Below are 13,040 nucleotides of genomic sequence, written 5' to 3'. Positions count from 1 at the left end.
TATATTTGCATAAAGCTGCAAGACACTGAAATCTTCCATCCTAAATCAATAGAGACTTCTACCTCATTAGTGAATTCAAACTCAAAATAAACTAGATATTCAAAATATTAAGAAATGATCTTTTGGGGGATGGCTGTGGTGAAGAAGTATGTTATGAAAGGATGTCAACGAAAAAATGTATAACAATCCCAGAAAAAAAATACAAGTATGTTACATTATTTCTTACATTTTATCTACCCACCACAATATACTGCAATAGCCTTAATTTGGCGATTAAGGTGAGAAAGATAACAAGGTTGCTTTAAATTGTGTATAACTTGCATAAAGCACACTAAACTATATAAATCACAAATTATCTATGAAATTAGAATCTATGGGATAGGAATGTATAGCCCCAAGTAAGGAAACTGAAAGGATGATAAAACCATGGCAAGCCTGATATATATGGTTCAGATAAGGAGGCCGTCGGTAAACTAAGATCAAATTCCACAGAATGGCCTTAAAATTGTGGCTACATAAGAAACACTTTGGGAAAAAAAAAATCAAAGAACTTGTGTGAGAATGGCCTTTTTTCAGTGCACTCAAGACCTGGCTGTTGTAGTAGCTGAGAAATGATCATTCTGTCAGAATTCCTTGATGCAGATTCATAACGCCAGCCTGAAGAAAGTTAAGTGTTCTTATAATGGACTTCTGAGATTAAAAATGGTATATTCAAAAACACTTCAGTGAATTAGGGCAGCAAATCCCATTACCTTTCATTAGGATTCACAGTTCTAAACCATTTTGCAATTTTTGAAAACCCCACCCTACTTTTTTTTAAAATCGGCAATGAAAAAGTTATGCTCAACATAGAAAAAATCCCTTGAAAAGACCTGCTACTTGGGATCCTTTAACTATTCAAAGTATATGTACTCACCTCAAAAACCATAACATCATCATTAAGCAGGTTAAAATATGAAGTATGCTATAAAAGAGCAAATTTTCTTGGTGCTACTAAAAAAATCAGAGGTGACATGTTCCAACCAGATTACAGAAGTTCTTTCCTTTAGTTATTTCAAAGATATTGTTAGTTCCTATACTCCTTGTGATTTGCTCACTCTCTCCACTCCTGTAAGGTAGTCAATCGCAACAATTTTACAGCTGGGTAAATGGCATGCATCCAAGAGGGATATCAAGTATGTGATTTGTCTCAATGCTTTTTTTTTTTTCTTAAATAGCCATATTTTGTCACCTTGTACATTACTCTAACCAATACCACTGTCTTCACTGGAATTACTCAGAGTGAAGTGCTACTCAAGGCAAGGAATTGTTGTAGAACACAGGCTTGTAATTTAAGGCTGTAAGCCAACAAAGTAAGTATTTCTTGGAATTCCAACAAATATTTGTCTATTCCAGCCAATAACTCCAATTTACAAAACAATTTTTTTCCTCTTTATTAATTCCCTACTCTAATCTGAAGGGAACAATTAATGAAGAGTTACAGTTAACAAAAAAAAATTACATACATAAAAATGGCACAACTATAGAGGGTTTATTTTAAATTACTAAGAAGTGTAAATTTGCTATAAATTAGAATTTTGACAACATCAAAACTACTACATTTATTGAACAGGAATACAGGATATTTTTAAAACAATCCAAGCATTCTATTTATTATCTTTGTGAAATTCTGGAGGATATGCACAGTAACTAATTCTGAGCCTAAGTTAGACTTAAACTACTGGACAAAAGTCCTTTGTTTTCATATTGTGACAGTTACATACTTAGTAGTCTATCATGTACAATTAACAGATTGAGCAGCAAAATTAATGGAGATTTCATTACAATTTCCCAATAGGAAATGCTATTTAAGATTAATATTAAAACTGCAACACATTTTAATACCTTTGCCTGTCAGCCCATGGTCCATAGTTGAAATCTGTTCCTTTCCCACATACAATGTCTAATCCCCAACACGGAGGCAAGTCTTGCAGTTTACTATCTTCGCTGCTTGTTTCTCCATCATTATTTTCTTCTGTCTCATCTGGCACAAGACCTGCAGTGTGTAATACGGTAAACATTACTTAAGGTAGCGGTTTCCAGTTATCATGAAGAACTTCTGCAGACGGCTATATAATTAAAGTATACAGACATCTGCTTCATTTAAGAGCATTACTGAGCACAAAACTCAAGCGCTTCATCTAGATTAAAGAGAAGGATGTGATTGAAAGCAAGAGTCCTTGGAATTTTCCAAAACACTCAATGGCAGCTTTACCGAAGTCAGTTAAGTGCACTGAATCTACACACTACATAGTTTAAGCAGTAAAACTTGCCTTCTGTCGGCACAGCTTTGCATGTGGCACCACCTTTTCAGTCGTGCTGACAAGACCCTCAACTGCTGTTGGTTAAGTTAAACATCCTCCTAAGCAGCATATATCCTATACTGACATTCTTAAGATGGTTCAGTGCCTGTGTGGCCACTGTATTACTTGCATCAGTACGAACAGCCCTCCAGCAATAATGCACACACTCACACGGTCAGGATGACTGCTCTCTGCTCAAATGTTTGAACTCATCTAGTGGTCACAATGACCCCCTATAAAATATCCAGTGTGTTTTGAAAATACCTTTGTTCTTACTAGCCCACTTCTGCAAACACATAGGTATGGCTCCATATAAAGCTAAACCTGAAATGCCAGTTAACTAATCTTCATACTGCTGCCTAGTCCCAGAAACTAGTCTTGGATATCCTTGGCCAGCAAGGAGAAGGAGAAATGGAAACAATTACATAATTCACACAGGAACTAAAAGATTGCAAAGGAGATGCAGAAACTGGAATGTAACAGAGATGAGTTCTTATGGCAGGCAGTTAAGAAGAAACTGCAGCAGTCCTATTAAAAGGCAATGGAGGAAAACAAGAAAATGTGATGCTGCCCTTCACAGGTGCCACTATAGGAGGAGCCAGATGCCACAATGAATGGGGACTGCAGCAACTACAGTAGTGACTAACAGTGGATGCTGTATAATGTCCTGAGGAAGGCACACCAGAACTGCATGTTGATGAAGAGCTCACTATGAAGAGGAAAACAAACCCACATAGTCCAAGATGCTTTGAAAGTAGGCAAACACCAAGAGAATCCCCCCATAGGACTATCCCCCAATACTGCACAAGGTTTTTAAAGCCAATTTTCTTCACAGCCCCCAATATTTCACTATCACCTATCTGTCCTTTACCCGTTCCCTCAAAATTGCCAATAACTGCATGTGGGCAGGGAAAAAAGGAATAAAAGTACAGTTTGGACCTCCTTGGTCTGGCAGCCTCATGATCTCTGTGGCCCTGAACCAGGGAGGTTGCTGGACCAGGATGTCAATGCTCCCCTGCTAGTGACTGGGCTCCTCTGTGCACCGTGGGACTCCCCAGGCTGGGTCTCCCTACCCTGCCACTGCCTGGTTGGGGCTCCCCACCCTGCTGCCTGCCCCAGTGCCGCCAGGGCTCCCGGGGGCTGAGCTCCCTCAGGTTGATGTTCCTAAATCACTACCAGCCCTGCTGCCACTGGAGGTTCCTGTTCAGGGCCGGGGTTCACCAGTTGCCACCAGCACAACTCCCGCTGGGGGTTCCCGGGCAGGGTCAATGCTTCCTGGTACCACTCACACCGGACGTTCCTGGCTGGGACTGAGGCTCCCCAGTTGCCATCCAGGTTCACCAGGTCTGGGCTCCCAGCCACCAATGGGCTGGGCTCCCCAACCACCACTGTCCCAGTCAGGGCTTCCCAGCTCTCATGCGTTTCCCAGCTGGCTCCTGCTCCTGGCCTCTGGGAATCTTTGGTCCAGCAACATCCTTGGTCCTGCTAGATCATGGATGTTGCCAGACCAGAGACTCCCAGATTTGAGAGGTTCAACCTGTAGCCAATTGGTTTTAAGAATACACAGTAATATTAACAGCCAAAAAACAACAACAAATGATGCTTTAGGCAACCAAAAAGCATTCCCAAATACACACTTTAGCACTACTTTGATGCCTTCAAAATAAAAACTTTGGCAGGGAGAAAAAAAAGTATAGTAAAATAAAAACACGTTCATGCAAATATAATTCAAGCCGTTCAAAAACAAATACAAAAAAACCACACATACATTCAAATTAAAATACATCAAAACAAAACAAATGACATGATTTTGCAAAAATTCCATTATAAGCCTACTGGATATGGATTTTTTAGTTCAAAATAGTATTTTGGGTTTAAATCTAGAAGTCCAAGTACAAAGCAGAATTGTTTGCATGCTGCATTTAGATTCAGGAAATAAGTAAAAGTGCTGCTGGCGCGGGGGGGGGGGGGTGCAGCCTGAAAAGGCTCATTCAAATAGCTAATTACCATGACTCTTCACCACTTGCAGAGCTTCTGGATTTATCTTGGCCAAGAAATCTTTTTAATCCCCAGCACAATGTCATTGAAATATTCAAGCAAGCATTGTTTGATCTTTTGACTGCACATTTCCCAGCATTTTTTCTTCCTCCACAGTGCTACATTACTCTGCAATAAACTCCGTGGGAACCATCATTATGAAGATGCTATCTGTGTGGGTCTGGTAACCTTGCTCCATCCACTTGCTTCAGCTGTCTTCACTGGGCCTTTGACACCCTCATGAACAATACAGGTGCTAGGATCACAATTGCCCGAGAATGTTTTTCTGTGTTTATTATGCCGTTGCTAGACTACCCAGAACACCCTTAACTCTGTCCAATCCAAAGCCTCACAGCTAGAAAGTCTTAACAAGTCCCCCCACATACTCACCTTAGGTGTTACTGAAAACTCCTGAAGCAATCCTTATTGAGTGTGACCCTGTTCCTATTTTAATGCAGATCTAAGATAACAGAACATTTTAGGGAGATGTCACACTTATTTGTGATGCCTGCTAACCCCTTAAATCTAACAGCAGCAGCCTAGTTGTTTATCATTGTCTTTACCTGGGTATCCTTGAGGCCACCCCTACCATGCTTGCTGAAAGGCTCACCAGGCTATAAAGAAAAAAAAAACCTGCCAAGGGAGACACATTTTGGCTACGTCTACACTGGCCCCTTTTCCGAAAGGGGCATGCTAATTGTACAGGTCGTAATAGGGAAATCCGCGGGGGATTTAAATATCCCCCGCGGCATTTAAATAAAAATGTCCGCCGCTTTTTTCCGGCTTTTCTAAAAGCCGGAAAAGAGCATCTACACTGGCCCCGATCCTCCGGAAAAAAGCCCTTTTCCGGAGGATCTCTTATTCCTACTTCGAAGTAGGAATAAGAGCTCCTCCGGAAAAGGGCTTTTTTCCGGAGGATCGGGGCCAGTGTAGACGCTCTTTTCCGGCTTTTCTAATAGCTGGAAAAAAGCGGCGGACATTTTTATTTAAATGCCGCGGGGGATATTTAAATCCCCCGCGGATTTCCCTATTACGACCTGTAAAATTAGCATGCCCCTTTCGGAAAAGAGGCCAGTGTAGACGTACCCTTTCAGACTACTCTACAGTTCTGAATCCAGAGCCACTAGAACAGGGAGTGGAACAAATGCAAAAGGATCAAAAGTGCACTAATATGCAACATGGCATGGGCAAGCTCCTCAAAAAGCTCTGATGCACCAAAATATTATGGAATAAAAACATTCAAACTAAGTACCTCGGCACCCCAGCAGTATTACAGTGCATGGACTATTCTTTCTTACTGGTCCAAGGGCACATAACCTTCTCCTCATCTTACAGCACCAGCATACCCAGCAACAGTATCCCCCGCAGCGAGCCCCAGGGGATAAGAAGAACATACTATGAACATATGTACCATACAACCAAAAGCAGCCAGCATTGCATTTTTTAAGAAGCATTTGGTGTTTATTATTGCAAAATAAAATTCGGGGTTTTTTTTTAAACCAAAGAAAATAAATCATGGTTTTCAGAATACAGCATTGAACATAAAATATACAATATACAGAATACAAAATATACAACTTAGATTCAAAGCATTTGTAACTCATAACCTGGCCACATAAGGTATTTTCATAAAGTACCGCAAAGCACACTGTTTGGCTAGGGCACACTGTTCAAGTGTGCACTCAAGGTTTCCCCCAGCCAAACAGCTCAGCAATGAGCTCTGGTAATCGCTTGGGTCAGGCCACTCAATATCAGTAGTCAGGTTGGGCTTTTTTCCTTTTTTCACTTCCCGTTTCCACTCAGGAGCAACATTTCTCTTTGGCCATGCAAATACTATGTAAAAAAATGGCAACATGCAGCAGCAGCAGAAATATTTGGATCACTGAGTTCCCAACACATTTTAGAACATCTCTATCATGCCATTCATTTGCCAAATGCAAACTCCCTTCACTACCTTCACCTGCTTATGTTAAAGCTGTCTTTGTTGCTGTCCAGTTGCTTGGTGTTTCATTTCACAAGCCACCAGAAGTAAGGGAGACAGGCTGGGTTCCCAAGAAGCATAATAAAAAAGATCTCACCAAACTAAGTGATTGGGCAACAAAATAGCAAATGGAATTTAATGTTGATAAATGTAAAGTGATGCACTTGGAATCCCAACTATGTATATAATATGATGGGGACTAACCTAGCTGCAACTACTCAAGAGAGAGATCTTGGAGTCATTGTGGATAGTTCTCTGAAAACATCCACTCAGTGTGCAGCAACAGGCAAAAAAGCAAATAGAATGTTATGAATAATAAAAAAGGGATAGAAAATAAGATAGAAAATTTAGACTCTGTATAAAACCATAGTACACCCGCATCTTGAATACTGCATACAGATATGATCGCCTCATCTCATGAAAGATGTATTATAAAGGTTCAGAGAAGGGTAACAGAAATGATTAGGGGTTTGGAATGGATGCCATATGAAGAGAGATTAAAAAGACTCGGACTTTTCAGCTTAGAAAAGAAAAGACTAAGTGGGGATATGGTAGAGGTCTATAAAAATCATGACTGGTGTGAAAAAAGTGAGTAAGTTATTTACTTGTTCCCATAATATAAGAACAAGGGGGTCACCAAATGAAATTAACAGGTAGCAGATTTAAAAGAAACAAAAGGAAGTTTTTCTTCACGCTATGCGGTGTTAACCTGTGGAACTCCTGGCCAGAGGATCTTGTGAAGATTAGGACTTAAACAGGGTTGAAAAAAGAGCTAGATAGATTCATGGAGGTTAGGTCCATCAATGGCTATTAGCCAAGATGGGTAGGAATGGTGTCCTTAGCCTCTGTTTGTCAGGAAATGGATGACAGCAGAGGGATCATGTGATGGTTACCTGTTATGTCCACTCCCTCTGGGGCATTTGGCATCGGCCACTGTCGATAGACAGGATACTGGGCTAGATGGACCTTTGGTCTGACCCAATATGGCCATTCTTAAGTTCTTAATTGGCACTGCAACCCCTCTAACATAATTATGTGCTTCTGGGAAAATATGCCCTCTTGAAGCTTTTCAAAAAGTTCCTAAATGTGATCACACATCTTCCTTGATAATCCAATGTTAATGCCACTGAAATGTCCCTGGTGAGCCACCAATTCTACATGACCATGGAAAAGCCCCTATTTTTATGTACTCAGGAGAAGGGGAAAAGAAGGGAGGCAAAATCAGTATACATATCCCATCTATGGCAAAATCACAGTTGGGTTCAATGACATTGGCTTCCCTATCATATTCTGCATCTCTCAGAGTCAATCCTGTGCAGTAGGACATGCTTCATTGTTTGCAAACATGATGATGATTGCTCCCACTACTTATTTTCCAACTGCCTACAAACCCGTCACAATCTGGTGTTGCACCCTTTACTCCATGTAAATCACTGTCTCATGGATCGGGGCTGGGAATGCATGCAAGACTCTGTTCCTCTTGCTCACTTTCACCGTATGCCCATGGCCAGAGACGGAGAGGACTGGGAACACCCCAGCTGGTGGTTCCTATCATGAACTGGGTTCCAGCTACTAGTTCTTACTGGGCTGGAATGGGGGGAAGGAACTATTCTTCCTCTGCACAGGCCACTTCTGGGGGCAGGTCAGACACACCCACACACCCACTCCCTTTGTTTCAAGAAGCTCTATCCCCTACCCCTGCTCTTTCCCCACTGCTCCCCAGCCATGGAGGAGGGGGGACGGGGATCCCTGTGTGTGGAGCTGACCCTGCTCTCTGCCCAAATCACCATGCATCCAGATGCCCTCAAAAACAGACACCCCGCCGCAACCCCTTCATTCTGACCCCATCTCACAACCGGAACCCTCTCCTCTTTAGACTCCTATTCCCCTGCACCTGGATCTCTACCAAGCCACCCACACCTAGATTGCCCCATACAGAACCTTCTATTTCTACACATTGTGCCCCCCCCAACGCCCCTATGGATCCTGCCAGGCTGAGCCTGCTTGTCCCATATTTGGTTTGGGAGGCAGGGCTAGACATGCATATGAGATTCTGTCCCTCTCACTTGCTATAGCAGTGCACCTGATGTGGAAAGGGAAGGCTCAGATATGTTTCTGAGGCAAGCCCAGCCCTTGTGCTACGTCAGGGTCAGGTGCAGCCTCACTGCCAGGTCTGGGTCCCCGAAGGGGATCATACATCATAAGACTGGAAGAGACCTCAGGAGGTCATTGAGTCCAACCCCCTGGTAAAAGCAGGACCAGCCACAACAAAATCATCCCAACCAGGGCTCTATCAAGCTGGGCACTTCCCAAGGCCATGATGGAGTCTGCATTCACATTGCTCTTCTTATTTATTGTCAATTTCAATTCCAATCCAGTGACTGTACAGCAAGGATGGTCAATAATTTTTAACAGGGGACGACTAAGATTTTGGCCAAGGAGTAGTCAAGATCAAGAACTGAACTTCTATGGAGAAGGTGTGGGGTCTAGGATGGAGGTTTGATGCAGAAGGGAGCATGGTGTAGGGATTGGAGTGCAGGGGGCGTGTGGGGTCTGAGAGGGAGTTTGGGTGAAGGAGGGGGCTGTCCTCTGGGGCAGAGGATTTGAGTGCACTGTCTAGGATGGGGTAAAGGTGCAGGAGAGGATTCTGGCCTGGGGGAGGGGCTCTAGGAGGACGTGCAGAGTCTGGGAGGGAGTTGTGACCCGGATGAAGAGGATACAGAGGGTTTGGGTGGAGGACTTGGGCAGGTAGTTAGAAGGGAAAGAGAGGGCATGAACAATAGTCCTGAGGACACTAGGATGCTTAGTCACCATGGCCCTTCTTTTGCCAATACAACCTGTCATTTTGCTGGCACAGTATATCCACACAGTCACATGTGACTACAGACTACATGTCAGCACCTGTATGCTGATAGAAATGTTACTGGTAAAACCGTGTAATGTAAATATGGTTGGATTTTTCCCATTTATTTCAATTTGGGCAGAGATAGGGTAACACTGAGTAATTCTGAAAATCCTACCCCTTGTGTTATAGAACATAGACCAAAGCTTCCTAACTTGCATGCCTAAAGTTAAGCTCATGAAGCTATATTAAAGATTTGTCTATATGGGAAAAGAGAAACCAGTAATACTGGTCTAGTTACAAAACTCTTCTGAAGCAACAAAAGCTATACCCAAAACAACCCGCTATCCCAGAATAAGAGCATCTATCCATGAAGTTATAGTGGATGCTCAGGTAAATAAAGTAATCTGGTGGCCCACCAAAGTCAAAGTTCTCCCAGGCAAACCACATCCAGCTTGTGGGCTGCTTATTGCCCACCCCTGTTATATGCCTATGTAGGAATGTACTGATTTTCAAAGTTGCTCAACATCTTCAGTTCCCACTGATTTCACCTGGACTTAGGTTTGTTTACCACAGATGTACAAATCAGGTGATGTCTAGTTTTAAGCTTAAATATAATTTTAACTCTTTAAATTTTAAAAACTGAAAACTTGGTACTTTCACAACTGTCTAAAGAAAGTTAGGCATCCAACTCTCATTGATACCCTTCTGAAAATCCCATCTCCAGATCTTATCTTCTATAGATTAGCAGAGAGAAGCCTGGTCACCAGGTTCATCTAAATGCTCATTATGAAGCACAACTGTTAAAATTCACTGTTAAAAACACAGATTCCACTCAAAATATAAATAGTACCCTTTTCGATTTATTTCACTGGAACCTGTCTACCTGTTCAATTCAACAACTACACTGTTAACATAGTAAAGAACACAACATATGAGTTGGGGTCTTCCATATACTTTCTTGCAACATCCTTATTGTCTCACACCTATGCTAACTCTTCCAAGCTGGAGATCAAAAAAATTCTTTCAGCATTCCAGAAAGAACAATAGTAACTCACTGTAAATAAACAGTATATGAACTATGCAAATAACATTATTTAACAGACGATACCTGGTTCATCCATGTAGTAGTAGATGTCAACATCATTCGACTGCATTACAACAAAGCCTTCTCCCATTAATCTTGGTGGTCTGTTGTGGAGAGGGTAAAAAGGGTGTGGTCAATAATTAAACATATCCTAGAAAAATTAAACTTATGAATTTTACTAAAGCTAAATTTGAATTTTTAAGTATAGGCAGTCTCCGGGTTACGTACAAGATAGGGACTGTAGGTTTGTTCTTAAGTTGAATTTGTATGTAAGTCTGAACTGGCGTCCAGATTCAGCCGCTGTTGAAACTGACCAGAGACTGACTATAGGAAGCGCGAGGCAGAGCTGAATCAACAGCGGCTGAATCTGGACGCCTGGGACAGAGCAGCTGGGGCGCTGCCGGGTAGGTCCCCACAGCGCCTCACCTCGGCGCTGCGGGGACCAACCCGGCAGCACCCCAGCTGCTCTACCCCAGGTGTTCCCAAGTCAGCCCTGCTGAAACTGACCAGTGGCTGACTACGGGAAGCCTGAGGCAGAGCAGCTCTGCCCCCAGAAGACCAGGGAGACGCGGAGCAAAGCCACAGAGGACGCGGGCAGCGGGACCGGCGCGTCTCAGCGGTCCCGCCGCCCACATCTCCCTGGTCTGCTGGGGGGCGGGGCACAGCTAGTGCGCTCCCCCCCCCCCCCCGAGCAGACCAGGCTTTTCTCGCCGCGGAGGCTTTTCTCCGTGGCGAGAAAAGCCGCTCCGCGTCTCCCTGGTGTGCTGGGGGGCCACTCCAGCAGACCAGGGAGATGAGGAGCAAAGCCGCGGAGGACGCAGGCGGCGGGACCGCCGAGACACGCCGCGGTCCCACAGCCCGCGTCCTCCGCGACTTTGCTCCGCATCTCCCTGGTCTGCTGGGGGTGCCCCCCCCAGCAGACCAGAGAGACGCGGAATGGCTTTTCTCGCCGCGGAGGACGCGGGCAGCAGGACCGCCCGCGTCCTCCATGGCGAGAAAAGCCTGGTCTGCTGGGGGGGACGGGCGCACTAGCTGCGCTCCCCTCCCCCGAGCAGACCAGGGAGACACGGAGCAGCTTTTCTCTCCACAGAGGACGCAGGCGGCGGGACTGTGGCATGTCTGGGCGGTCCCGCTGCCCCCGTCCTCCGCGGCAAGAAAAGCCCCGTTCGGATCCACGTAACTCGGGGACTGCCTGTATCCCAAAAAAAGAGTTTAGGCCATAGTCAGCTGTTAAGCTCTGAAGTGCTGTATATATTTAGACAAACTTAGAATTAAACTGATAAACTTGCTGTAAGTAGTAATTAAGCAACTTTTAGAAAGGTATTTGTATAGAAAACATTTTAAGGCTGCCAATGGCCTAATGGTAATACTATAAAATATCCTCCAGGTGTGAGGAAAGCCTTAGTACTCTTACTAATAATTTCCTCTCAAGCGTTTTCAATACTGTAAGAGTGGTGCTGCATTGAGTCCCTGACCATTCTGCTAGTGCAGAGTAATTGTAATAAATATTCTGTGGTTCCATAGTGCCTTCCATCTCATGATCTCAAAGCATTTTATAGACATTAATGAAATAAACCTCAGAAACTTTCTATAAAACAGATTAGTAACCCATTTTATAGGATGGGGACTCAGAAGCCAGGGAAATTGCTCAAAGTCACAGAGTCTATAGCAGAAACAAACAGTATGGGGTGAGATTAGGGTTGCCAGATGGTTGAAACAAAAATACCGAGAACACACACACCCTCATGGGGGGGGGGAAATCGAGAAAAAATTCTGTTGAAGGAAAAAAAATGAGGGGGGGAAGAGGGAGACCAAAGTTGTTGAGCAATAAATAAAGAAATAAAAAGGACTCCAAGACCATTTTGTGCCTACAGCCTTGCAGAACCAGATAAGCATAGGGGCTGGGGTCGAGGAGCTGGGGGTGTTGGGAGCCAGGAGAGGCTCAAGGGGAGGCATGTTACTTCTCAGTTTAAATTTCTGTGGTAATCACAGGGATAGGATCACTGCTAGGGTTACCAGGTAGTCATAAAAATAACATAAAATACTGGACACACTTCATGAGGGGGCGGGGGGGAGAGGACCGGCCGGGAGAGGGGCGGTGCTGGCTGGGAAGAGGGAGGAGCTGGGAAACAGAGCTAACGGGGTGAGGGGCAATGGGGCTGGCCAGGAGAAACGGGGGGTCCGACGGAAAGCAGAGCTGGTCGTGTGGGGAGGGGGATCAGGCGGAACAGGGCTGGCTGTGGGATATCGGGGGGGGGGGCAGACGGCAGGGGTGGAGCTGGCCGGGGGAGCTCAGGAGGAAGGAAGAACTGGCCGCCGAAAGCAGGGCTGGCGGGGGGGTGCAGTGGGGCTGGCCGGTGAAGATCCAGAGAAGGAACCGGCCAGCGGGATGCAGAGCTGGCGGTGGAGGGGAGAGGTGGAGGGGGAGAGGATGGCCGGGAAAGATCCAGAGCAGGAACAGGCCATCAGGATGCAGGTGTTGAGCAAAGCTGGCGGAGAGGGCAAGGGAGCGAATCAGCCGGAGGGGAGCAGGACTGACCCGGGCTGTGCAGATCTCAGGGCGCTCCCGTCCCGCACGAGTCAGTCCGGCTGCGACTCTTAACCAGCACGCAGGAGCATGAACTGGGCTACCGCTCCTCCTCCTCATCGCGCCCCGCCTCCCAGTCACTCACCCCGCCCCCTCCAGGCTTCTGTCCGGCGCCCAGCCGGAAAACTAGGAAATACCAGACATTGCACATGTCCGGTAGATTT

The 13,040-nt window shown here is 44.9% G+C and overlaps 1 protein-coding gene across 14 annotated transcripts in view; it reads right to left on the bottom strand.

Annotated features, from left to right (window-relative positions):
- The window catches only part of BLTP1 (bridge-like lipid transfer protein family member 1), a 224,149-nt gene that overhangs the window by 166,905 nt on the left and 44,204 nt on the right, over nt 1–13,040 (bottom strand). For all 14 annotated transcript variants that reach the window (XM_075929828.1, XM_075929829.1, XM_075929830.1 and 11 more), the window contains exons 9-10: nt 10,314–10,393; nt 1,885–2,035 (exon numbers count right to left, since the gene is read on the bottom strand). In XM_075929828.1, the coding sequence (XP_075785943.1) occupies nt 1,885–2,035; nt 10,314–10,393 (231 nt within the window). The remainder of the gene's footprint in view (nt 1–1,884; nt 2,036–10,313; nt 10,394–13,040) is intronic.

This window comes from Pelodiscus sinensis, chromosome 5 (assembly GCF_049634645.1).
Source record: "Pelodiscus sinensis isolate JC-2024 chromosome 5, ASM4963464v1, whole genome shotgun sequence".
Lineage (NCBI taxonomy): Eukaryota > Metazoa > Chordata > Testudines > Trionychidae > Pelodiscus > Pelodiscus sinensis.
The sequence above is the reverse complement of the archived record's forward strand: the minus strand, read 5'-3'. Positions and strand labels throughout refer to the sequence as shown.